We start from the raw sequence: 25,898 nt of genomic DNA on the forward strand, positions 1-25,898 counted from the left end.
GGCACCAAGGCAGTCCAGCCGCCACCCTCGCCAGGGATCTGTGGCCTGCAGAGGCAGGCATGGCAAGTCTCCCGGTCAAGGGGCTCAGAGGTGTTATGGAGACTAATAAAGAATAACTGAGCTGATCCGTTATTTAAACAGACAACCGTCCTACTTTATTGTTTATTATTTGATTTATATCACGTTTCCTCTGAGCAGCTAATGGTGGTGTACATGGCCCCCCCCGGCCACATCTTAATCACACAACAACCTGAAGGTAAGTCAGGCAGAGGGAGGCAGTGACCAGGCCAAAGTCCACCCACTGTGCTTTGATAGCTGGGTGGGGAATTCAAACCCTGGCTCTCCCAGGTCCTGGTCCAGCACACGGCTATAGTGCACAGTCTCCGTGTGACCTGTCTGTCTTCTGCTGTGTGCTGCAGCATCCCAGCAAAGGGGATCTGCTGAAGCTGCTGGTGGAATGGACATCTTTAAAAAAAATGCTTTTAAATGTCCTTGGAGAAGATGCTGTGGCGTCACTGTTGGTTCCTCCCCCCCCCGCCCTACCCCTCTTTGTGCCTTGGGACAAATGGGCCACTGGAGAGAGTGAGGCCACACACTGTTTAGGATTTTCTCTGTAGGCAAAACTCATCACCTGGAATGGAGCCCACAAAAGAACCTGCAGCCCGTGCTGGGTTGGGGTCATGGAATCCTCTGCCCCGGCTGAGGAAGCAACTGTTTCAGAGGCAGCCCATCCCCCCCAACCCTTCACTGCAGGTATGCAAGAGGACAGCTTCTCTTCAGGTAATAGAAATCTTTGTTTAAATATTTGTAAGCTGCACTTTCATGATGAAGGTGACCTGGTCAACGCAATAAAATCAGTAAAAACATCACTAGCATTTCAAGGAACGGATTGGTACAGTGGCACCTGGGTTCTCAAACTTAATCCGTTCCGGGAGTCCGTTTGACTCCTGAAACCGTTCGAAAACCGAGGCGTGGCTTCCGATTAGCTGCAGGAGCTTCTTGCACTTCAGCGGAAGCCGTGTTGGACGTTTGGCTTCCAAACATTTGCAAACCGGAACACTTACTTACAGGTTTGCACAAAATAAAAAATTCTTTCCAGTAGCACCTTAGAGACCAACTAAGTTTGCGGCTTTTGGGAGCCAAGCCGTTTGAGTACCAAGGTACCACTGTACAAAAAAAGTTCACATTCCGATGGTCTGTGTTAACAGCACAGTTTTTAGATCTTGGAGGAAGCAGGCAGTGCCTGCTGCTGGACTTGAGGGGTGCAGGTGCCCCCCACCCACTTCAGATGGGCTGGGTGCTGCCTTCTTCCAGCAGGCATCTACCATCACCCGAGAGGCAGCGGACCTGGGAGACCCGGGTTCAGATTCCCCACTCGGCCAGTGGTTTCCCCCCAGGGGGTACTCAAGGGGACGCAGTACCAGCACCTCTTTTTGTTGTTGTTAATAAGTGTGGCACTCGCTGTAACAACTTCATGGTGAGTCCGGGCACCTATTTTGCGAGAAAAAAGCACAGCACTCGGCCATTGGGTACAGTGGGTGACCTTGGGGACCAGTGCCTGCCTCTCAGCCCAGCTTATCTCACAGGGCTGTTGTGAGGATGAAACAGGAAGAGCACCATGCATGCAGCCTGGAGCTCCTTGGAGAAAAAGGTGGGAAGTGCAGTAAATAAATGGATCAATATATAGCCATGGCTTGTCTGCCATTTTCATAGGAAAGTGGGGCTTTTGCTGGGTGCTACAGTCCCGCAGCTGGGGGATTCTCAGGCACAGGATTGTGTTAGTACAGCAGAACTGAACTAGCAAATTTACACTTCCAATTTTTGTGCTGGCGTGTAATCGTGTAGAATGCAGCTGTGTGTGTGTGTGTGTGTGTGTGTGTATGTACCGTATTTTCCAGCGTATAAGACTGGGCGTATAAGACGACCCCCAACTTTTCCAGTTAAAATATAGAGTTATACTTGACTGCAGATTCTCCACCTGGCGTATAAGACGACCCCCGACTTTTGAGAAGATTTTCCTGGATTAAAAAGTAGTCTTATACGCCAGAATATATGGTATATGTGTATAATGTACTGCTGTATCATAGAAATATACCATAGCAGTTTACAATAATTTTAAACCTGACAGCAAAATCATAGAAGGTTGAAGGCAAGGGAAAGCCAAAAACGAAAGGTTCCCACAGCTGACTTCTCCTGCAAGGTGGTCTTTCATCCTTGCGTTGGATCAGTGGGAGGACGGAGCAGAGTCCGAGACCTCACTTTATTTACCTATTGAATTTATATCCCGCCCTATACCCGGAGGTCTCAGGGCGCTTCACTTGTGTGACGCAAGCCCAGAAAACCCTCGGGGGGAGACAGAGGGGGAGTGTGTTCAGGCGCTTCCTGTGTTTGCTGGACAAGCTTGCAGAAGCTGAGTTGGGCTAGATGACCCTTGGGGGTCCCTTCCAACTCCCATGATTCTCCTATGATGAAGGCGTGTGTGTGTGTCAGCCTGGCCACATAGGCCTCCAAGCCGCAGTGTGGATGGGGGTGGCTTGTTCCTTGGCTTGTGTGAACAAGCAGAACTTCAGCTCACCAGTTTTGAACTCTGCTGAAGTTTAACACCCACAAAGTGTCAAACACCCCCTACTCCAAGGGGCAAATTCCAGTGTCACCCCCGCATACAAACAGAAAAGGAGTTGCTTATTTCCTTTGGTTTCACCTGCATTTATTTTCTTGTAGGGACTCTGTTGCCCTTTGATCTGAGGGGGGAGCAGCTCTGAGGTTTGGAGTGTAAATATATAAAAATATGAACGTGTCGAGGGGTCTCTCCTCTTCCCTCTTCTATTTATGGGGGCGGGGGGAGAGGTGAGACTGGGAGCCTGTCTCCTCTCCTATTTGCTCCCCCGAGTTTGAAATAGGAAGCATTGAGTTTTTTAAAAGGTGGTCGTGCTGGTTTGTTTAATAAATAAAACCCATAAAGTTTTTTTTTTAAACCAATAAAATAAAAAGTCAGGCTGTGAAGAGAGAAGAAAAAAGCAGAAGCGGCTACCTCCAGCCTCCCTGATTTATACCGCCCTTCGTCAAAAAATATCTCAGGGTGCTTCGCGAGATTAAAAAAAAAAAAAAACCTAGATCAAAGATGCACAAACAGTTAGCAGAAGCAACAAAACTGTAAAACCCCCCCCCCGAAAAAAAACCGTATTAAAAAAGCTGTGGAATATTAATCGTCCCAAGGCCTCTTCTAGGACCTCGCGTCATCCTTTATTTCATGGAGCCCCCGGGGGTCATCTAGTCCGACCCCGTGCCTTCCCGGTGCCTCGGCGAAAGCCTTCCGCCCTACCGCGCTTCCGGTCCCGCCGTGCTTCCGGTCCGCTCTCTCCCCGCCCAGGTCCTCCCCCTGCCAGGCGGCAGCGCCACCTAGCGGGCCGAGTCCTTCCCCTGGCGTTGCTAGGCGACCTCCCCCGCGGCCCGCGTGCGCGCGCAGCCCCTTCCCACGGCCTCCGGTTCCCCGGAGCGTCCTGTGGGGGCGCTGGCGAGCCTCGTCCGTCTCCGGCGGCGGCGGCGGAAGGGAGCGCGAGGGAGGCCGGAGAGGAGGCCCAGGCGACGAGGAGGAGCAGGAGCAGGAGGCCCACCACCACCACCACCACCACCCCCAGGAGCAGGAGCGGCGGCGGCGGCGCAGCAGCGGGAGCCCTCGGCCGGGGCGGCGCGGATGATGGCGGCGGCGGCGGCGGCGGCGGAGTCCCGGGCCCGCCGGCCTTGCGCGGCGGCTTCCCGTCCGGGGCCGCGGCCGCGGCTCGCCTCCTTGTCCCGGTGAGGGAGACGGAGCAAGGCGGGCCTGCGCCTCCTGCTCCCCGGCGCCGCTCGCGGGGTCGGGCGGCCTCCTTCACACGTGCCCGTCGCGTGTCGGGCCGGGCGGCGGGTTCCGAAGGGGCGCGGAGGGAGGAGGGTCGTCCCCCCCCCCAGGAAGTGCCCCGTCGGACCCCTTTCCGCGGTCACCGGCCTCCCCCCCCCACGAAGGGGTCGCTGAGAGCTCCCTCCGGAGGGACCCCCCAGGGTCATCCAGTCCACCCCCTGCACCCCAGCCCGAGATCCAGAGGCTCATGCCCTCCCGACGGAGCTGCCCCTGCCACCCTTGGGGGGGCCACCGGCTTTTTCCAGGGCAGCTGGCAATGGGAGGGACGGGCGGCTGGAGGAGTGGAGTGGCTGGGCTTCCTCGGCCCCAGAAGGCTGAGAGGAAGGGCTTTCTGTCATACAATAGAATATAAAATGACTCTCCTGTATTGAGAGAGAGCTCTTCCTGCCGGTGGGTTCATGCGAGGACCTGCAAAGGATTGCCCATTCTCCTCTGAAGAGACCTCTGTGATACTTTGCACAAATAATCTTTTCGGGAGGTTTCGGTGTGCTGTCAAAAAAAAGCTACAACCGGTGTTCATTTCCCCCCTTTGGGCCTTTGCAGGATCAGGACCAGAAAGGGAAATTAGTCATGTTATCTTTGCAGTGCGTGAATTGACAGGGGGGCCACCACCCGCCTGAGGATGGGGAAAGGAGCGTGTGATGCGTTCAGGCCCTTTGCGTGGCTCGTTCGGAGCCCTTGGCTCTCTTAATTTGGGGGAGAAGATGCTCAGTCTTGCCTTATTTTCCTTAGAGCGGGCTGCAGGGCCTTGGGAAGGGTGAGCCTGCGAGCGTTGTGCTGCTTTCTAACCGTCCTTCTCCAACCTTGCAGCCGGCCGTGTGTCTTCCCCCTGGGGCAGGGGCTGCTGGGCCGCTGAGGCGTGGGCCGCTGTTCTGCTACTGCTGCGCCCGCGGATGCCGTCAAGATGAGTGTGCAGGGCCAAGGTTTCCCTCTGGACCTTGGGGGGAGCTTCACCGAGGATGCCCCGAGGCCCCCGGTGCCAGGAGAGGAAGGGGAACTCGTTACCACGGACCTGCGGCTAAGCAGCCATGGGTTCTACTCCGTGAAGTGCGATGCCATCAAAACCGAGACTTCCACGGCTACTCCGAGGCGCCCCGACCTGGACCTGGGCTATGAGCCGGAGGGGAGCGCTTCTCCCACCCCTCCCTACCTGAGATGGGCAGAGTCTCTGCACTCTCTGCTGGACGACCAAGATGGGATAAACCTCTTTCGGACCTTCCTGAAGCAAGAGGACTGTGCGGACTTGCTGGACTTCTGGTTTGCTTGCAGCGGCTTCCGGAAGCTGGAGCCGTGTGACTCCAACGAGGAAAAGAGGCTCAAGCTGGCCAAGGCCATTTACAAAAAGTACATTCTGGACAATAACGGGATTGTGTCGCGGCAGATCAAGCCGGCCACGAAGAGCTTTATAAAAGATTGCGTGATGAAGCAGCTGATCGATCCGGCCATGTTCGACCAGGCCCAGACGGAGATCCAGTCCATGATCGAGGAGAACACGTACCCCCTCTTCCTTAAGTCGGATATTTATTTGGAGTATACAAGGACGGGTGGGGAGAGTCCGAAGGTGTACAGTGACCAGAGCTCAGGGTCGGGGACAGGGAAGTGTCTCCCCGGCTATTTGCCTACCCTTAACGAGGACGAGGAATGGAAGTGCGACAAAGAGGTGGAGGAGGAGATGTCCGGCCGGGAGTCTGCTCCCTCCAGCCGGCTCACCCAGAAGCTCCTCCTGGAGACGGCCACACAGCGAGCCACGTCATCCAGGAGATACAGCGAGGGGAGAGAGTTCAGGTGAGAGCTGCAGGTTGTCTTCGCGTGAGCCACGCTCGCTTGCCCCACCACGTGGTGCTCGTGGCTGCAGGGGGGCACAAGTCTGCTTCCGCCGGGTAGCAGGGCAGGATGTGGAGGCGCCCCCTGGCAGCTCGGAAAGAGCTGAAAGGGGTTACAGGCCCAGCACTTCCTCCTTTCAGCAGCAGGGATTTGAGTGAAGCTCATCCCCAGCCCTGCGGTTTGCAGTGCTGCAGGGGGCAGCAGGGCTGGGGGCCGATCCTGGCTCTCTCTGTGTGTGTGCAGAACAGGTGCTCTGACACTTGGCTGCAGCCCCTGCCTGAAGCTCCTGGCAGTTTTGCTGTCCTGCCTAACTGCTCTCGCAACAATTTCGGTGAAGTTATCAATAGATGCATTGCTGGGAATTTCTCCTCTGAGTCTCACACTGTCTATTCCACCCCATCCCAAGGGACTTTGTTGTACCTAAGCTCTAAACTTAATAGAAGAACATAGCACATAAACTAGTAAGATTTTAAAAAAAAAAATCCACTCAATCCAGATATTCCACAATCTACTTCCAGGCTCAAATTGCATTTTATTTTATGATTGTCTCTCTTTGCCCCCCACCCAACCCCAGCATAAACAGGTTCTAGAAATAGCTCCAAGGAGTGCTTTTGCAGGACCCCCTCCCACTTGCTAGGCTCTGGAGATGAGCTCTTCCACCCCCCCCCACCCCCCTATTGCATTTACTGTCTTAGCAGTCTGGAGGGCAACAGCTGGATCTCATCGTCCCCCAAGCAAATTCCGCCCCTTGTTGCAGATGCTGGGAGCCTTCGGTTTTGAGTACTGTTTTCATCTGGGTTTTGAGATAGGAATGTTGCATGCGAAACCGCAAGAGAAGGAGGCGCTCCTCTGATCTCTGGCTAGTTTAATCGGGAGGCTGGAAAACGATCCCAGCTACTGCGCCTTCCTTGTGGAGTTTGAACCTCCAAGTGCTTCTGGGAGAACATTTTCCTGGGGGCAAAGTTTTGGAACTCCTAAGAGACCCTTTCAGAGAGAGAGAGAGACACACAGAGAGAGACCGGGGGGGTGGTGGTGGTGGTGGTGGTGGTGGTGGTATTATTTGTTTCTCTGTATCGCTGTGGCATTCCTCCGCCTGAACTCCAGGTGACCATCTCAGGCCTTGGAGGTCTTCCGGATACAAAATGTCCCAGAACTTTCCCCTCCTAGATAAGAGATGGGGAACTTTTGTAGGCCAGCAAGTAGCCAGCCCTAGCGCAAGCAAGGCCACCACTTGACACTACAGAGGTCAGACCCAGAGACTTAGGCTGTGGCTCTTGTGGGCAGGTGAGTTGCTGGAAGTCTGCACAGTTGCATTTAAAGGGTGGAGCTGCAGCAGTTCAGGCTGTGTTAGAAACTCCGATGTATAAGCAAATCACCTTAAACCTCAGCTATGGTCGCCACAACGGAAGGCTTAGCCGCCATTCCCTGCCCCTGCCCCCCCCCCCGTTGGGGATGATGATGATGATGATGATGATTAACTATACAGTTTTATATTTTAAAGAAAAAAAATCTCGAAATGGTTTACAACACACTAAAACATAAAATTAAACAATCCAGATTAAAACAAATTCAAGCTTCAATGAAAACATTTCAGATCCTTCTCTATGTGACATTTTGCTTTCCCCATATTTATTTACCTACTTTATTTATATGGCTGCCCGTAGCAGAAAGACTCTAGGAAACCAGTGTGGTGTAGTGGTGAGAGTGCTGGACTAGGGCCTGGCAGATCAGGGTTCAAATCCCCACTCTGTCCTGAATGAGCTTGAGCCAGTCACAGTCTTAGCCTACCTTAGCCTACCTCACAGGGTCATTGTAGGGATCAAACTGAAAAGGGGGGTGAACCATGGACTCCTTGGAGAAAAAGGTGGGATATTAAGGCAGTAAATAAAATCTTCTGCTTCTCTGCTTGAGAAAGCTGGAGGGGCCTGCCAGATGGAGTTGCCGACTTGGCACCCAGAGATCTCCACATGGGCACAATTGGACCCGCACCAGTCGCAAAACATGCTTGGCACCTGGGAAATTTCTAACACCGGTTGTTGGGAAGGGGGTGGGGTTGGAAGATGGTAGCTTTGAAGTAACTTTGGCTGAGTTTGGTAACCGTTTATTGTTTCTCTAGGCGGCAAGGCCTATAGAGGTTTCTTCCTGTTCTACAATGCCAGATTACGTGCATTCCTTGTGTATGACTTGTGAAGGTGTGCAAAGGGGGGGGGTTATATGGTAAAAGGGACAAAGTGGGAGACACTCTGAGCATTTTCTCTTGGTCCACCTGTGATGCTGACACAGCACCCCGACATTTGAAAGGACGGATTCTCTGCCTCCCTTGCTTGTCCCTATGGCAGAGTCACCCCACTGGGAGCTTTCCCTGCTGATCACCAGAATGAAATGTGTGGGGTGGTAGTTTGCTAAGTTTTACTCAGAGTAATCCCTTTGAAATGAATGAACACCATCCGTACAGGTCCATTAATTTCAAGCGGTCTGCACTTGAGTAAAACTTAATTGACCACCACCCATGATTACCTCTGGCAACGTGACTCCCGGATTCCTTGTTTTAAGGTCGCCAGTGTGTTTGGAGATGGGAAGCAGTCCCGGGAACAGGGTCCTCTGGATGAATTGTGGCCGGGGGGGGGGGGGCTGTCAGTACCACCTTCATGAAAAACGTTCCAGGTGGCTGTTCCTTAAAAGCCCCTTTTGCGCCCAGCCCTTGAATTGCACGTGAGGCAGTGAAGCCCTTGTCTGCCATGACAGAGCAACGCTTGTCTCAGAAATGACTCAGGATCTGAAGGATGCTTCGAGGGGGAGGGAGGCAGGGGGGGAAGCTTTGGGAACTGATGGGGCTCCTGCTGATGCTGAGATGGGGCACTTTTAGCAACACCGGTCAGGTGGGGGTGCTTTGCCTAGACACCCCGTTTTTGTTCATGGCTGCAGGTGGTGGTGTGTTTTCTTTGCAAAGTACACCTGTGGTCCTTGTTTCTTAGGGCTCCTTTCAGACTGCTAAGGAAGCCCTATTTCAGGGTTGATGTGAAGAGAAACCTTCTCCTTCTGCTCCTCCTCCTCCCCGGTAGCAAGAGAGGGCAAGCAGAACTGCCCAGAGTGGCTGGGTATAAATAATAATAAATTTATTATTATTATTAAGCAGAGCCCACAGCCACCTGGTTTTCTTACTTCACTGGTTTAAAAGTTTCTGCTGCGCTGCCTAAGGGATCAATGGGGTCGTCTTCTTTGGGCCCCGATACTGGCAGTGGAAGTGGCAAGCTTCAAGGCCATTTCAATCCCAGTTCCCCCCAAATCACAGTCTCGTTGGGTGTTTGTTTCACATTTGAAGTTGATGCACCTGGATCAGTTCGGAGTTCAACTTCAGATTGCCCCTTGGTGTGTTTCCAAGAGAGAAGAGCTCATTCAGCTTCAGGAAATTTTTTGCCATGGCACATAATGTGAAAAAGCACGTTCTCCTCCCAGCACAATTCCACGTGGGAGTATTTGACCCAGGAAGGGTCTCGGCAGTTTTGCCTGCGCACTTGGCTGGCTGTTTCTCTCTCCCTTGGAGTCACCCAATGAGCCCCCCTAGCAATACATTTGCACAATCCGTCAGAGGTATGTAGACTTTTTGACTGGATCAAAACACAATTTGCCACACGTCCTCTGCATTATAGTATCCATTAAAAAATATTGACCGCCTCTTGGAACAAGAAGTCCCATTTCTGCATAAACATCTTGCCGATATTGCTGTATTATTTTTAACCCTTTCCACCATGATGTCCCGCCTGCCTTTCTGCAGCACCTGTGTTCTTTCCAGGAGGCTCTCTCTCCCCCCCCCCCGACCTGCCTGCCTTCAGCAGGGTAGCTGTGCCAGGTTCCTCCAGACCATGCCTGGGGCTGCCATAAAGCTTGTGGGTGCAAGAGACACCTGTGGCACTTCCTGCAAAGAAAGGGAGCTCCAAGCAGGCGGGCTGGTGCCAGCTGGGGGGAATTATTTCTGCAGAAGTGCCCTGCCTCCAGCCTCCATCCCCTTTTCGACAGCTCATTGCATTGGTGAGTGTGATCCGAACACACGTCCCGCCTCGCAGGCATCACGGCATCACCTGTTGCTGCTGCTCCTCAATTGTGCACCAAATGTTTGGGGTAAAAATAGACTGCAGAATGGAAGGGTTAGGAATGGATGCGACCCTGTAAAAACGCTTTTCGGGGAACGTTTTGCCCCTCTTGCACCGCCTCCGAAGTAGCACAGGTGTTTAAAAAGAAACAAACCCAGAAGCTTTGCAGATGGGATTTGGCTGAAATGGAAAATGTGGCTCCGAATCTGGCGGCCTGGGAGGGGGTGGGGGAGGCTCTTGTTGTTTAAATTGTTGAGATTCCTTCTGAGCTCTGCAAAGAGAGACGTTTCAGCCGCCAGAGCTGAAAGCCCCCAACTTGCTCACGCTCAAGGCCGGCCTGTGCCACTAAGTGAAGCCACGCTGTTATGCTTCTGGATGCAGACTGGGCCCCTGAGTCCACCTCACCCGTGGCCTGCCCTGTGGATGGGCACTCTCAGACAACTCCGCTGTGCTTTTAATACGGAAATTCACTGCCTGGGGACATGGGTCTGTTTCTGTTGGGTCGGGGCCTGTCTCCTTCCTTTGGTCTTCTGCCCAGGAGGGGAACATGGCCATGGCCTGACCCCTCCACTCCCCCTTGGGTCTGCCCACCCCTCAGACTCTTGCTCAGATCCTGCGTCACACAGCCACAACTGCCTGCCAGAGGAGGCCTCTGCTTGTCTGGCTGCTCATTCTCAGCCTCCTCTCCATGCCTTGTTTCCTTCAATTTTACAGAGGTACCATTGAAACTGTTCTCTGTAATTCTGTTACTGCCTGGTATGGCACAGCCTCTAAGCTGGATAAGAAGAGGCTCCAACTAGCAGAAAGAATTGCAGAGTGGGTAATTGGTGTTAGTTTGCCTCCAATAGAGACACTTTATGCTGCTCGAGCCAGGAAGAGAGCAGAGAGAATCGTCGCAGACCCTTTGCATCCTGGTCATTACCTGTTTGATTTACTTCCATCTGGACGTCGTTACAGGACTCTATACACAAAAACATCTAGGCACAGGAATAGCTTTTTTCCTTGTGCCATTAAACTGTTGAATTTGTTGTTGTGTGCGGAAGGGAGGTCAGTTGGTGGTATGGGGTTCCTTTGTTGTGCTGTTGTATCGTGAGGGGAATAGTGTTTGTATGAGGGACGTTTTTCTTTACATTGCAATGTAGTTGAAGCAAAATTCCAAGTATGATTGATACTTGGCCAATAAATTATTCCTTATCCTTATCCTTCCAGCCCCCTGCCACCTCCGGCTAGTCCTCCTGCTCCTCCCTCCCAGGCCCTGACTCTCCTCCTCCCCTTCCCCTCACCTGAGGCTCCTTCTTCCGGCATCTCAGGCAGCAGCTTAGCTGGCTCCATCTTTCCCTTCCATCCCCAGTGCTGAGCATTTCTACCAGTCCCTCAGCTCAGGCCTCCTGCTGGCATGTTCTGGTGGAGTGCCCTCCTCTCACCCCATCCTACTGCCCCTCTTGCTTTGGCCACTGAGGGCTGCTCTTGGCCCAGCTGGGTGTCCTGAGCCACGTGACGGTGGCAACGGCTCGTGTGGCCCTTTGCTTTTGCCCATGGTGGGACCTGGGTCCTGCTCCTTGGAGGTGAAGGAGCCATGCTGGTCCCGGAGGCTGCCTCCCCCCCCCCCCAGGGAACAATGGCTGGAGTTCCCGAAACAGGAGGCCTGCTTTCTGCCCCGACTTCCGTAGCCGAAGCCGCTCTTGTAAACAGGGCAGAAAGGGATCTGGAACAGTTTGCCCCCGTCTGTGTGCGGACGGTGGCGTTTCTTTCATTCCTTCCTTCTGCTCATAGTAATGCATTCCAGATGAAAAGTTCCCTGGAATTTCTGTTAATAAAGGGAAACGTTCATGGCTGCCCGCCCTGAGCTGGGCCTGCTGGATGCGGAGAGAGAGCGTGGGCCTTTCTGGGAAGGGTCACCTGCAGAAGCTCAGGGGCTGCTTCTTGCACAGCCAGCAAGGCAGGGACGCTGGTGCCTTTGGGGAGAGCTCTGCTGCCTCGGGTCGGAGGAAGCCTTGTGCCGCCACCTCCGAGGGCCCTGAACGTGGAGCAGCCTGATCTCCTGAGCCAGATCCACACCCCGGGGGGGGGGGGAGTATGCGGGTGGGGGAAGGACGCAGGTGCTTCTTCCAGAATCCCTTTCAGTTTGCCCCACACTTGGTCATCTTATTGTTGTTGTTATGTTTTAGATTTATATTCAACCCTTTCTCACAAGATCTCATGAAAATGCAAGGTAAAAACACAAGTAAATAGTTAAAACAAAACAAAGAAAACACAATAACCCCCCAAGCATATTTAAAAGTCTGTAGAATATTAATCAGCCTTATGTGGTGTTTAAAACTCTGCTGTCCCTGATCATGGCTGGCTGGGTCTCCCTTTGGGCATTCCACGTCCACGGGGAAGCATTTTTAAACTCCAGCTTCAGGTGAAAAACTTAAAGTCTCCTTCCCACTTTCATTTATAGCAGGGATGCGGGTGGCGCTGTGGTCTAAACCACTGAGCCTCTTGGGCTTGCTGATCGGAAGGTCGGCGGTTCGAATCCCCGCAACAGGGTGAGCTCCCGCTGCTCTGTCCCAGCTCCTGCCAACCTAGCAGTTGGAAAGCACAAAAGTGCAAGTAGATAAATAGGTACCACTGCAGTGAGAAGGTAAGGAGCGTTTCCATGCGCTCTGGCTTCCATCACGGTGTTCCATTGCGCCAGAAGCGGTTTAGTCCTGCTGGCCGCATGACCCGGAAAGCTGTCTGTGGACAAACACCGGCTCCCTTGGCCTGAAAGCGAGATGAGCGCCGCAACCCCATAGTCACTTTTGACTGGACTTAGCTGTCCAGGGTCCTTTACCTTTACCCTTTTATAGCACCTGCAAGAGCCCAGCCCTGGGTGTGGGCAATACGGGATCCTTGCTCCTTTGCTCTCTTTGGGAGACTTCTGCCCAGGAAGTCTTTGGGCAGATGGAAGACCCTCTCCAGAGGCACATGTGAAGCAGCCTTGGGTCCTCTCTGGTTGGCCGCCATCTTCTCCGGTTGGCCACGGCTTTCCAAGGGTTTTCCCTAGCGCTTTCCTCCACAGCTGTCAGGGAATGAATCGGGGCCTTCCGCTAGCAAGCCTGAGCTCTGCCCCTGAGCGCAGCCCCTTCCGTGCCTTGGCTGCCTTCTTGGGGAGCCCAGTTTTGGCTTCCCCGTGGTTGTGCCTTGTGGGGCCGGTGTTTTCCCTCTGCTGGCTGCTCAGTGCCATCTGGCTTGGGAAACGGTGGAGGTCTGTGCTGGGGGGCTTTTGTACATGTGATCAGAAGCCTCTGGCGCTTCCTAGTTGTGGGGCTGCTTCTCTGCAGGAGCTTCCAAACTGCTTCTTCCCCATTGGTGGGACCCGGAAGGTGCCAAAGGCAAAACGTTCCATTATTTTTCATTTTTCATTACAGACTTTATTGGGACTTTTCGAAACAGTTACCAAGCACGAAGTGTTGCTTTCCAGGGCAAAATACATGTACAGGTGTTAAGTCTTGTATACAGTTGTATGGGCGACAAAAGCGACTTGGAAAATCTTTTACATTAGAGATTAAGCTGCCACCCGCCTAAAGCCTTCAGGTGATTTCTCCATAGTGGCTGCTGTGACTGAGATGGAAGGGAGGTGGCTGCGCTGTGGTTCATCAAGGATAGAAACTGAGACCGTGCAGAGTCAAGCCCACTTTTCTTTGTTATTCCTCTGATCACCCTCTGGTGGCGAGTTCAGCTTCCTGTAAGTGGCTCAGATATATAAGCCAATTGCCAAATGGCAAATTAAACCTTGGTTATTATGGCTGCCACAACCGAATGCCAGAGGTGCCATTTCCCCCCCCCCCGTGGGGATTATTCTTCATCGCCATGGTCACCACTGTTCATGTCTCCACCGCTTTATGTTTTAAAGAAAAAAGATCTCAAAGTGTTTTGCAATGCAATAAAACCTCAAATAAAACCATCCAGAATAAATCTAATTCAGGCTTCGAGGAAAATATTTCCGATCCTTCTCTAAGAGACGTATTGCTTTCCCGCTATTTATTACCTACTTAATATAAAGAGCAGTGCCATAGCAGAAGTACTTTAGGAAGGCAGTGGGGTGTAGTGGTGAGAGTGTCAGACGAAGACCTGGGAGATCAGGGTTCAAATCCCACCTCCATCAGGAAGCTCACTGGGTGACCTTGGAGGCAGTCACAGCCTCTTAGCCTACCTCACAGGGTCGTTGTAGGGATCAACTGAGGAGGGGCAAGAACCATGGACTCCTTGGAGAAAAAGGTAGGAGACAAATGGAACAAATAAGCTGTTCTGCTGACCTGCTTAAGAAAGCTGGAGGGGCCAGCCAGGTGGGCATGTCTGCCACCAACCTGGCGCCCAGAGATCTCCGCGCCAGTCGCAAAATGCACTTGGTGCCTGGGGAATTTCGAATGCTGGGTGGGAGGGGTCCTCGAGGGACTGGAGTCTGGAGGGTGACGGGGACCCCCTTGTCTCTTTCTGCTCCCTCACAGGCATGGGCCTTGGAGAGAGCCAGTCAACCCTTACTACGTCAACACGGGCTACGCCTTGGCACCCGCCACCAGTGCCAACGACAGCGAGCAGCACAGCATGTCCAGTGATGCTGACACCATGTCGCTGACAGACAGCAGCGTGTGAGTACCTGCTCCCCCCCCTGCCCAAAGAGAGATGCCTGGGACTGGGCTGCCAGGACAAGGGGGCGGAGCTGGGAGCAGAGGGGGCGTGGCCTGCACAGGAGTCCTCTCCAGGCACTGCTGGACTCAAAATCCCAGCAGCCCCAGCAGCCAGCTTGGCCCCATGGGAGCCAGGGAGGAGGAGGGGGGTGAAGGGGGGAGTCAAAGGCCAGCAACATCTGGAGGAGCCAGGGGAGCCTGCTTATCACTCCCTTGATTCGATTTGGTTTACTGTATTTCTACACTGCCTTCCATTCCAACGAATCCCAAAGTGGCTTACAAACAATAAACAGCAACAGCAGAACAGAGCATCACAAGAACAGCCTAAAATATAATATGATTACATATAATATATGTAATAATTAACAATTATTGCTCTGTCCCAGCTCCTGCCCACCTAGCAGTTCAAAAGCACATCAAGTGCAAGTAGATAAATAGGTACCGCTCCGGCAGGAAGGTAAGCAGCGTTTCCGTGCGTGCTCTGCAGCTTAGTCATGCTGGCCACATGACCCGGAAGCTGTCTGTGGACAAACGCCCGCTCCTTCGGCCAGTAAAGCGAGATGAGCGCCGCAACCCCAGAGTCATCCGCGACTGGACCTAACGGTCAGGGGTCCCTTTACCTTTAATAATTAACAAATAGCCAGTAAATCAATTACAGTTAACAAACCAGCAGCTAAAGAATAAGCTAAACATCACAGTTACAGCATAAGTCATGTTATATGATTAACAAGTCATCAGTAAAGCAGTTATAATCTGTAAAACAATATTAGCAAGACGGCAGCTTGCCCTGCCCTCCCCATTGCTGCAGGCAGGTGGGCCTGTCTCCCAGCAAGTGGCTGAGGGGAGTCTTGTCCTCCTCGCCTGCCTCCCATCGCCTGCTCCGGCGGCTTCTGCGGACCCCCTGGGCTTTCCCAGCTGCAGGGCTAATAGCGCCACCCCCACCCTGGCTTCTGGGAAAGCTTCACGTTGCGCTGAGGGCGAGGGCTCTCCTTGCCAGGCCGCCTTTGGAGTGGGACTTCCCTTTGGAAAGCGTGCACCTGCTTGCGGTCAGAGCCATTGGCGTTGCACTGAGGGCAGAGACACGGCCGCCACCCTGGCAGCATCGCAAGGGTCTCTGCAGGGCTCGGCTTCCCCTTTCTGCAGGAATTCCTTTTGGAAATTCGGCATTTATTTCACCTGAATAAATCCACGCAGGCTGTAACGAGAGCCAGCAGCAGCCCAGGGAAGGCTCTAACGAAGAACAAATGTTGCGTTTACAAGGTTTTTTTTTTCTGTGCCGAAGGTCAGGAAACTGCCGTTGGAGCTGCAGTGGGGGGGATGAAGCCCCTTCCCCGTTGCAGAGATGCTGGTCAAAGGGGGGTTGTGGTGCTCCCTTAAGAATGATCCCCACAGGCTTCCTATTTCTAAAAACAACACCTAATAAATACTGAATCTTTGCAGCAATTACAGCTCCACGCCTGAGGCACGCTAGTCCTGGCATGCCTGCCACAGAGGACACATTGGCCATCCTCTTCTTATAAATAAGGGGGGGCGATATTTAGCCATCTACAGGTTGTCCTGGGCAGGTGGGCACCTGCAATGGAAGTGAGAGGTCTGAGCACTTGACCGTGGAGGCCGCTGTGGGCATGCGATGGGGGCCGCCAGCCTGCGTCAGAGGAGGATGCTGTCAGGACTTGGCCGGGGGGTGGGTGCAAGATCCCTTCCTGTGAGATGCCTTGCAATGTGGCCCTCACACCCTTCCCTGTGGACCCTGCTCCCCTGCTTCAAGGTGTGGGCTCCCGGAATCAGCCTCTGCGGGGAAAGGCAGCAGCACCCAGGACTTTTCCCCCCTAGAAAAATGGGTGCCAGTACTCGCCATGAAGCCGTTACGGTATGTGCCACACTTTTGGACAATAAGAAAAAGGTGATGGTGCTGCGTGCCCTTGAGTACCCCCTGGGAAAACCCTGCTCAGGTCAGCAATAACACGATAAATCACCCAAGGCCAGTGAAGTTACCTCTTTCTCCAAAGAAACAAACCACTACCCAGGCCTAGTGGTCTCAGGAACTCTTTCCAGGAGGTCTTGCCCCCATTGAAGCAGCTGCAAGGAGTTCCCTTCGCTCTCTAAGGCTCCTTCCCCAGTGGCCCAAGCCAAAGTTGCCTTCTTGCCTCTCGTTGCTCGGCTGTCGTAATTTCTCTGCATGTTCTGGGAGACCAGCAGGGAGGGCAGCTGCTCACAGCAGGAGGGGAGTCTCCCTGCCTCCTTCCGCAGCCTGCCTGCACTCCGCCTCAGAGTCCGCACTGCTCTCTTCCCGCTCACTAAACCCTGTTGCCTCTTCTGCTTCTGACACCTGCCGGCAGTCTGCTCCCTCTTCTCCCTCGGACCACTCGCGGCCGCCCAGCCACCAGTCCTCTAGCCCTGAGCCTCCTTCCCCTGGGGGTTCCCCTCCTCTGCCTCCAGCCGGTCCATGACATCTGGCCTGTGCTGAGAGGGCGGCTGCCTGCCACCTGCGCTGTGCCCCCTGCACCCCTTTCCACCTGGAGCTTGCCTTGCCCTGCTCAAACTGTCGCTGTTTCCTCTTGCCAGAGACGGGATCCCGCCGTACCGACTCCGGAAGCAGCATCGCCGAGAGATGCAGGAAAGTGCCAAAGCAAATGGACGTGTGCCACTACCTCACATTCCCGTGAGTCACGCCAAGCCAGAGGGCAGAGGGAGAGCATGCGCTCTGCTTACGGGATGAAGCCCAGCAGGACCGGCCCCTGAGAAAGGCCTTTCTCCCTCTGCAGCTGCCAGTCAGAGTGGGAGGGCTGGTGGGCAAGCGAGGGGGGGCTCTGGCTTCTGCGCTGCGTGGCCTGGGGTGTGGCCGGCCCCTTTGCCAACCGGGGCTGCGTGTCTTTCCCACAGCGTACTTACCGTATGCCAAAGGATATCCACGTTGAACCACAGAAATTTGCTGCCGAGCTGATCAACCGCCTGGAGGAAGTCCTCAGGGACCGGGAGGCGGAGGCCAAGCTGGAGGAGCGCCTGAAGCGTGTCCGAGCGGTCAGTAGGGGCGGCCTGAGTGGAGATCCCTGCCCCAGCCTTGCCTGGATGTTTCCCAAGCAGTCTCAGACGGTGTCTGTGCACCTCTGTTCTGCTCTTCTCATTACTCTGCACGCTCTCAGAGACCGGGGGGAGCGGGGCTTGTCACAGATGGAGAGGGAGACTTCCTGGAGTCTTCTGCAGTCCCTTGACCCCCCCCCTTCCCACCTCTGCTTCAGCCTCTGAGTCTGAACTGCTCCCTGTCACCGGCTCTTCCTGCTCCCTAAACCCTGTTGCCCCTTCAGCATCCGCCACCTCCTCCTCCCAATCTTCTCCCTCTGACGTCTCCCCGGTGTCCCACCACCAACCCCCCTCCTCTGGGGGTTCCCCAGCTGGTGTCTCCCATCACTCCTCTTTGTCCAGCCATCCCCTGACATCTTCCCCCCCCTCCAGCCCCCTCGCTTATTCTTCCCTGCCGCTGTTCCCTAAGATCTGTCTCCCCCCACCCTCCCTTGACCCGCCTTGTGTTTCCCAGCAGGAGGAGGAAGGCGAGGAAGCTGACGTCTCCTTGGGGGCCCCCGTGGTGGGCCACAAGCTCCCCCTGCCGCAGGCCCTGCCCCACTTTGCCCCCCGCTTTGCCGAGATGCAGCTCCGGGACGCCCACGAGGAGAACCCCGAGAGCATCCTGGACGAGCACGTGCAGAGGGTCATGAAGACGCCGGGGTGCCAGTCCCCGGGCCCCGGGCGCCACTCGCCCAAGCCCCGCTCCCCCGAGGGCGGCCTGGCCAGCAAGCTGCACGGCTTCCTGGGGACGGTGCCCCTCGGGCACGGCAAGCACGGCGCCAAGGCGGCCCTCAAGGCAGACGCGGCCGGCCTCCACCACCACAAGCACGTCTACCACCATCACCTGGTCCACCACCATGGGGCACTCAAGCCCAAGGAGCCGCCTGAGGCGGAGGCCGGCCTGGGCGCGCCAGGACCCTTCCCCTGGAATGTGGATGCGCACAGCTACGCCGCCAAGTCGCGGGCCTACGGGGAGAGCCTGGGCCCTCTGGAGCCCTCGGCTTATGGGTAAGTGGCATCAGAGGGGGCACTCTGGGACGGGCGTTGGCCCCTGTGAGCCGCAGCTGGGCTGGGGCAGCCAGGGAGAAATGCTGGGGGGGGGGGCACTCCACAGAGCTTCCTTCCTGGCGAGGAGGATTTCTGGTGCAAGCCAGTGGCAGGCTGGAGGGCTGGCACTGGAAGAGGTCCAGTGTCTGTGGGGCAGCGAGGGGGGGGTCTCCCAGCACAGAGAGAGAGCTCCTTCTGCCGACAAGCGCAGGGTTGGGGTCCCGACCCCCTGGGTCTCTGCTGCCTGCAGTGCAGCAGATCATTCTCTCCCCCCCCCCATCCCACTCTTGGGAACAACTCATGACTGAGGCCGCTGCCGCTGCCTCCTTCCTCGCAGCGGGAAAGCCGGCCTGCTCTCCAAGAGGAGCGTCAAGAAAGCCGATTTGGGGAAGAGCGACGGCAGCGGCCACGATGCTCCGGGCTCCTCGGAGGACGTGGAGAAGAACCAGAAGATCATGCAGTGGATCATCGAAGGCGAGAAGGAGATCAGCAGGCACAAGAAGACAGGCCACGGGTGAGAGGGGCAGGGGGAGCGGGCAGCCACGGGTGCGAAAGCTCTGCTGCCGGAAAGCAAGGCTGCCTGGCTGCAGGGGGGAGCTCAAGGGGGCTGGCCTGCTTCAGCATCAGCACCATCCTGATCCCCTCATTGCTCCCCGTTGGCAGCCTTGGAAGCAACTGGCGGGGGGCATCCCTCATGCTGCAAGCCGGAGCCCCCCCTCCCCTCGTAGGCCTCCTTCGCAGCAGAGCCCTTTCTTGGCCGGCAGAAGGTGCCTGTCTCCATCTTTGCTGGTGTCTCCAGGTGGGGCTGGCAGAGACTGCCTGAATCCCAGAGAGCCGCTGCTGCCAGTCATAGAATCAAAGAATCCTAGAGTTGGAAGAGACCCCAAGGGCCATCCAGTCCAACCCCCTGCCAAGCAGGAAACACCACCAAAGCATTCCTGACAGATGGCTGTCAAGCCTCCGCTTAAAGACCTCCAAAGAAGGAGACTCCACCACACTCCTTGGCAGCAAATTCCACTGCCAAACAGCTCTTACTGTCAGGAAGTTCTTCCTAATGTTTAGCTGGAATCTTCTTTCTTGTAGTTTGAATCCATTGCCCCGTGCCCACTTCTCTGGAGCAGCAGAAAACAACCTTTCTCCCTCCTCTAGATGACATCCTTTTATATATTTGAACATGGCTAAAATTCAGTGTGGCTAAAAACATGGCTAAAAGTCAGTGTGGGCTATACTGGGCTAGATGGACCAAGAGTCTGACTCTGTATGAGGCAGCTCCTTACATTCCTTCCTCGGATCAGCTGGTGCTGCTTCTGTTCTTGGGGCTTCCCCTTAGCCCTGTGGTTGCCAGTGACATATAATTCTTATTCAGAAAGTGAGCTCCTGTTCACGTGGAGGAAGCCTGAAAGGCCATTCACTGTTAATAACTCATTCTCAATTGCCCCCCTGTGGGGCGTGTGCCCCTCTCTCTTTGCATGTTTGGCAGCCCCATCTCTCCCCCCCCCCAGCTTTCCCACGGAGCTCCCCCCCCCTCCATTCAGAGGGTGCAGTTCCTCAGGGAAGGGGCAAGAGGCAGAGGCCTCTTATCTGCACTGATCTGTGTGTGTGTTGGGGGGGGGGAATAGGAGAGGGAGAGAACCGGCCAGACCTTTGACAGGTTTTTCTTCCAATTCCACAAGGAGGGGGAAATTGGTTTCTCTAATTCCAGTGGCGCACTGTGTGATTCTAAAATTGGGGGCCCCCCGCCTCTTCCACTCCCTTCTACAGCGGCTGCACCAATTGTACTATCCCAAAACCTCTCCTTCTTTCTCTCCCCCCCCCCCCAGCAGCTCTTCCGGGGCCAAGAAGCAGCAGCCCCATGAGCTGCCTCGACCGGTCTCCGTGGAGCGCCCCATGGCCGTCCACCCGTGGGTCAGCGCCCAGCTGCGCAACGTCGTCCAGCCTTCGCACCCCTTCATCCAGGACCCCACCATGCCCCCCAACCCGGCCCCCAACCCGCTGACGCAGCTGGAGGAAGCCCGGCGGCGCCTGGAGGAGGAGGAGAAGAGGACGGGGAAGCCGCCAGCCAAGCAGCGGTACGGCCAAGGGGGGCGCTTTGGGGGGAGGGGGGTGGCCTTGTCCTGGCCGCAGGGTTGACCAGGAATGGGTGGGTGACTGTCTCCCCACAAAGCCCCTGGCCCTGCACCTGCTCCACTGCCTTTCAGAGCGAGGAGGGGGCTGTTGGGTTTGGCTCCCAGGCAGGCAGGCAGAAGAGCCTTGAGCAGCTGGAGGTGGGGGCCCAAAGACGCTCCCCGTGTGTGTGTGTGTGTGTGTGTGTGTGTGTGTGTGTGTGTGTGCATGTGCCTTGCAGGGATTCTGCTGCCCTCCAGGGGCTGGTCTGACCACTCCACTCATGGGAGGAACTGCAACCCAGAGCTTGCTGCTGACGGGTGGGTGCTCTGCACAGCCCTCCCCTTGGCACTTTCCCCTGCAAAGCAGAGCAGCACTTGGGGGTGGGTGGGGAAGGGGTCCCGGCAGCCCTGAGGGGCCTGAGAAGAGAACGTGCCCCCTTCTCCTCTGGGCCCTTGGGATAGTGGCTGGCGAGGGTCTCTCAGCTGCAATGGGGAGAGCAGCTCCCTTTGCCCTCCCTGCGAGAAGCAAGGTTACAGGGAACCAGGCAGAGGGCCTTCTCGGTAGTGGCGCCTGCCCTGTGGAACGCCCTCCTATTGGATGTCAAGGAAATAAACAACTATCTGACTTTTAGAAGACACATGAAGGCAGCCCTGTATCAGGAAGTTTTTAGTGTTTGATTCTATTTCTAATAATCTGTTGGGAGCCGCCCAGGGTGGCTGGGGAAACCCAGCCAGATGGGCAGGGTATAAATAAATTATTATTATTATTATTATTATTATTATTATTATTATTATTATTATTATTATTATTATTAATTGCCCAATGGTGCTTACTGCTTCTTTGACTTGAGGAACGGACAGAGCTGCTGGGGGGGGGGCTCAGTTCTGTGCTGCAGTTGGGGGTCTGTGGCGTGAGACTCGCCAGCTCTGTGAGAACCCCCCCCCCCACAAAGACACTGGTGACTGTGAGGGAGCTGAGGGGGCTTGTTTTCCTCCAGAGGGGGTGTGGGATGTGTGCATTTGGGGCACAGGTGACTAGCTCTCAGCTCCCCTTGTCATGGGGGGAAGCCACCTCTGCTGCTGGCACCCCCTTCATAAGAACATAAGGAGATCCTGCTGGACCCAGCCCGTGGTCCACCTAGCCCAGCATCCTGTTCTCAGAGGGGCCCCCCAAGCCCCAAAGGGAACCTGGACGCAGGGTCTGAGCCCAGGAAGACTCTCAGCTGCATTGCTGCCTCTGACTGCGCAGTCAGAGCGTAGCCGTGGGACTCCTGGCCATTGAGAGCCCTCTTCTCCTCCGCAAAGTTGCCTGATCCCCTTTTAAACCCACCCATCCTCCTGCCCAAAGCAGCCACGAGTTCGGCTCCCGTTGTGTTTTGTTGGCTCCTGTTGTGCTTTGGGCTCCGGCCTGGGTCTCTTGCCAGGCGAGGCGTCTCCCCGGGCTCCCTCCTTTCTCAGCAGCCGGCAGAGCTTCCCTCCTGTTCTCTGAGCTATCAGGGCAGGCCCCCCCCCCCCCGGGAGAGGGGCAGAGAGAGGAGGCCCCAGTTCCCCGGCCTTTGGGGCCTGCACCCCACGGCAGGAAGGCTTGTCTAATGTCTGAGATTGTTCCCCAGGTATGCCCAAGAGGTGATCCAGCGAGGTCGCTCCTCTGTCAGGCCGGCTTGCATGCCGCTGCTGAGTGTGGTGCCTGCCGTCTCCGACCTGGATCTCTCCGAGTCTGAGTATGTGCCCCAGCTCTTCGTGTCTTCACCCTCCCACCCACCCGTCCCGTAGCATCTCTAGAACCCTCTCCACCCCCCACTTGGGGGGCTTCGTTCTGCCACCTTGCGAGGACCGGCCTCAGCCATGGGGCTGCTGGAGCAGGCAGCCCAGATGCCACTGGGCACAGCAGGGAGGCTGCGGGGACCCCTCTGGAGCCCCCTTGCCCCCAATGTGCCCGCTCGTTCGCTGCTGGGAAGCCTCTGATCTGGGAGGCAGCAGCCACTAGGCAGATGGAGAGACTCTCTCCCTCCTTCCCAGTTCAGGGAGTCCTTGTTTTTCTGGCTCCCGTGGTTCCCTGGCCTCAGCCTCCCGCCTGCCCCGGTGCCCAGTGCAGCTCAGGTGTTAGCGGCAGGTGGTCTCGGGCAGCTTTAAAATGGGATTAGACAAGTTGGAGGAGGAGGGGGGTCGGTGGCTTCTAGTGCTGATGCCACCTGGAGCCAGTGGAAGGCCGCCTTCTTGTTGGGGGGCGGCAGCAGCAAGAGAGGACTGCTGGCCTCCTCCTCCTGCTGCTGCTGCTGCTTTTGGCCAGGACACACATTTCCGCAAGTCCTCCAGAAGGAATGTATTTAGTGTAAACTCTAGACTCGATTCTGACTAAATTAAGCCTCCTGGTGTATACAGTCATACCTTGGATCCCAAACGCCCTGGAACTTGGATGTTTTGGCTCCCAAATGCCACAAACTCGGAAGTGACTGTTCTGGTTTGCAAACTTTCTTTTGGAACCCGAAAATCCGACGGGGCTTCCACGGCTTCTGGTTGGCTGCTGGAGCTTCCTGCAGCCAATCAGAAGCCACGATTTGGTTTTCAAACGTTCTGGATGTTGAACGGGCTTCCAAGGTATGACTGTATTGTGATCTAGGCCTAGGAGGCTTCTTTTGGTCAGAATCAAGTTGCCATATTTCAAAAAGTAAAAACCAGGATGCCCCAAAAGTTGTTGAGCTTTACAAAAATGCCAAAATAAGCGCTGCCTTTCAGAAATTCCTCCCGGACGTCAATTCCGCCTTTGAAATCCCAGTTATGTCTGGGAAAATCTGGACATATGGCAGCCATAAATACATTACTTCTGGTAAGTGGGCCACCGTAGACACGAGAGGGCCATGGAAATTTGTGTTTGGGCTTTTTAGTCTCACTACCCATGCGCTGTCTGAAGGGGCCCTTGGTTGCCAGAGGTGAATTTTATTCCAGCTCTCTCTCCTGCCGCACTAGAAGGTTTTGTGTCTGGTCTCAGCACCCGGCCAGCGTGCAGAGAGCCAGGGTGGGGCAGGCCGGCAATTGGAGGGCTGCAGCTTGCACTGGAGCAGTGGGCTGGGACGGCTTCTTGCTTGGAGCCCCTCCTGCCCCCTTTCCTACAGAAGGGAGCTGAATTGTGCAGGAGCCGACCTGTGTGCTGGTCCAGGGCTCTTGGCGAAGCTCCTTGAAGGAGGTTCCTGGGCAAGCAAGGGCTTTTGCCTTAGCAGGGACATCTTGTGGCCGAGTCGTTTCCTGAGAAGGAGGTGACATCCCTTTGTCTGAACAAACCCTCCGGTCTTTGAGGCAGCCTCCCCCCCCCCCCTTTTGGGAAGGTGTTTTGCTCAGCTCCCTGCCTAGTAAGCGTCGCTACATTGGGGGTATCTGTCCCCCCTTCCCCAGATAGCAATGCTGGGGTGGCTGCAGGACCTGCAGCACACACACACACCCCGGCCTGGGCACCCCCCCCCTCTGGGCTGTGGCTTGTTCCTCTCTCTGTGTTCCTGCCCTTTGGCTATGGGAAGTTCCAGTCACCTGCCGCCCTTCTCCTTTGCGCTTCTGGGACTGGAGAGGAAGCTGTTCTCCCCCAGAGCTTCCTGGGTCCTGGTAGGGGGTGCCTGTGCCGTTCTTGCCCCCGGTTTGCAGGGGAGCCGGTTCCCTCCCTTCTCCAAGGAAGCTCAGCAGGTGGTGTATTGGCTTCCCGCCGAGTAAAGGGCTTGTGCTGTGTTTGCCTTGCAGGGCGAAGGTGCAGAAGAGGCCGGGGGGCAGCTCCACTCAGCCCTGCGAGAACATTGTGGTGGCCTACTACTTCTGCGGAGAGCCCATCCCCTACCGCACCCTGGTCAAAGGCCGCATCGTCACCCTGGGCCACTTCAAGGAGCTGCTCACCAAGAAAGGGAACTACAGGTGAGCAGGGAGCGATGCCTCGGGTCCCTGGGCAAGGAGCCTTGCCTCTGGTGCTTCCCTCCTTTGGCTCGTGGCCTCCAGCCTCTGCCCTAGGGATGACAAGCCCCACAAACGTGTGGGCCCCAACTCCCACGGTTGGCACAGAACCAGGAAAGAGGCAGGGGAAGGGCCCCCGGGAGACGGATCACTGTGCAAATCTCACCTCCGCAAAACCAAGCCAAGAGGTCTTTGGAGAAGGAAACTCAAGGCCAAACCCGATTTTGTTTGCATCAGAGCTGAGGAAGCCTGTGCCAAGGGAAACCCCAAACACACTAAATGGCACGTCAGTTGAGCATGTTCAGAGTTGCACGCTTTCTTCTCAACCGACAATTTTCATTTTTTTGCAGAACCTCTCCTTTAGTTTCTTGGCAGAGAGCAGAATGGGCCCATTTTAGAGGTGGGAGTGGCAGGAGTCAGGGGCACCTGAGCTGTGAGGGGAGCCCTCTATCAGCGCAGCCATGTGCCACATGACCCTAGACTAGAGACTTGCTTTAAAGCAGGGGGAGCTGTGGGGATGCTCCTGGTGCCGCCAGACTTCAGCTCCCAGCAGCATGGCCAGCAGTCAGGAATGATGGGAGCTGCAGTCCAAAATCCCCTGGAGCGACACAGATTTCTCCACAGAGGGTTCGGCCCATCAGCCTGCCGGAAGCCCTGCAAAAGTTTGCACATTTCCTCTGTCCTCATCATGTGCTAAAACACTGTCGGTGGTTTCCAGTGAATCTGTGGAGTTGGAAGAGACCCTGAGGGTCTTCTGGTCCAAGAATCTTTTGCCCAGCATGGGGCTCGGAGGACAGGGTGGGTCCTTCTTGCTGCTCCCTTTGCCTTCTGCTTTGGGTTAGTGCTGGAAAGGCCCCGCTGAGCCTCCGAGGGGCCGCAGGCTCTGGACCCCCCCACAGCTCTCTGTCCCCGTCTTGCAGGTATTACTTCAAGAAAGTAAGCGACGAGTTCGACTGCGGCGTGGTGTTCGAAGAGGTGCGGGAGGACGAGGCCGTCCTGCCCATTTTTGAGGAGAAGATCATTGGGAAGGTGGAGAAGATTGACTAGCCCAGAGGAGTCCGAGAGAGACGGAAGCAGCCAGAGATGGGCGGAAGCGCCGGCCAGGGAGGGGGGCAGGGGGGGCACCGGCAGCACTGGCATCTTTCCACACCCGCTGCCCAGAATGGCGCTGCCTCCCCCCTGCCTGCCTGCCTGTGGGGCGGCCACCAGCCCCCTCAGCACAACCTTGATGCTTTGCGCATTAGGGGGGCTGTTCACCGAAGCCGACCATTTTGATATCATCAGG

At 55.7% G+C, this 25,898-nt stretch overlaps 1 protein-coding gene across 4 annotated transcripts; it reads left to right on the forward strand.

Moving 5' to 3' along the window:
• The first annotated feature begins 3,709 nt into the window (after positions 1-3,709).
• Positions 3,710-25,898, forward strand: AXIN1 (axin 1). Of its 4 annotated transcripts, none has more exons than XM_033166928.1 (11): positions 3,710-3,795; positions 4,709-5,683; positions 14,289-14,429; positions 17,034-17,130; positions 17,352-17,489; positions 18,004-18,539; positions 18,916-19,092; positions 20,402-20,647; positions 22,297-22,404; positions 24,410-24,577; positions 25,534-25,898. In XM_033166928.1, exons 2-11 carry the CDS (start codon positions 4,803-4,805, stop codon positions 25,658-25,660), a joined length of 2,619 nt encoding a protein of 872 aa, XP_033022819.1. In that variant the 5' UTR covers positions 3,710-3,795; positions 4,709-4,802; the 3' UTR covers positions 25,661-25,898. The 4 variants fall into 4 exon arrangements, with proteins under 4 accessions (XP_033022819.1, XP_033022820.1, XP_033022821.1 ...); XM_033166929.1 differs by having other exon boundaries at positions 18,007-18,539; positions 25,534-25,897; XM_033166930.1 differs by lacking the exon at positions 22,297-22,404.

The sequence above is a fragment of the Lacerta agilis genome, chromosome 13, assembly GCF_009819535.1.
Source record: "Lacerta agilis isolate rLacAgi1 chromosome 13, rLacAgi1.pri, whole genome shotgun sequence".
NCBI classification, from domain to species: domain Eukaryota; kingdom Metazoa; phylum Chordata; class Lepidosauria; order Squamata; family Lacertidae; genus Lacerta; species Lacerta agilis.

Excerpts from the sequence above, each read along its gene's own strand:
- AXIN1 (XM_033166928.1), top strand. The coding sequence starts at position 4,803 with ATGAGTGTGCAGGGCCAAGGTTTCCCTCTGGACCTTGGGGGGAGCTTC. Across the intron at positions 17,490-18,003 it reads GCCTGAAGCGTGTCCGAGCG|CAGGAGGAGGAAGGCGAGGA; the intron begins GTCAGTAGGGGC and ends TGTGTTTCCCAG. Across the intron at positions 22,405-24,409 it reads CTGGATCTCTCCGAGTCTGA|GGCGAAGGTGCAGAAGAGGC; the intron begins GTATGTGCCCCA and ends TTTGCCTTGCAG.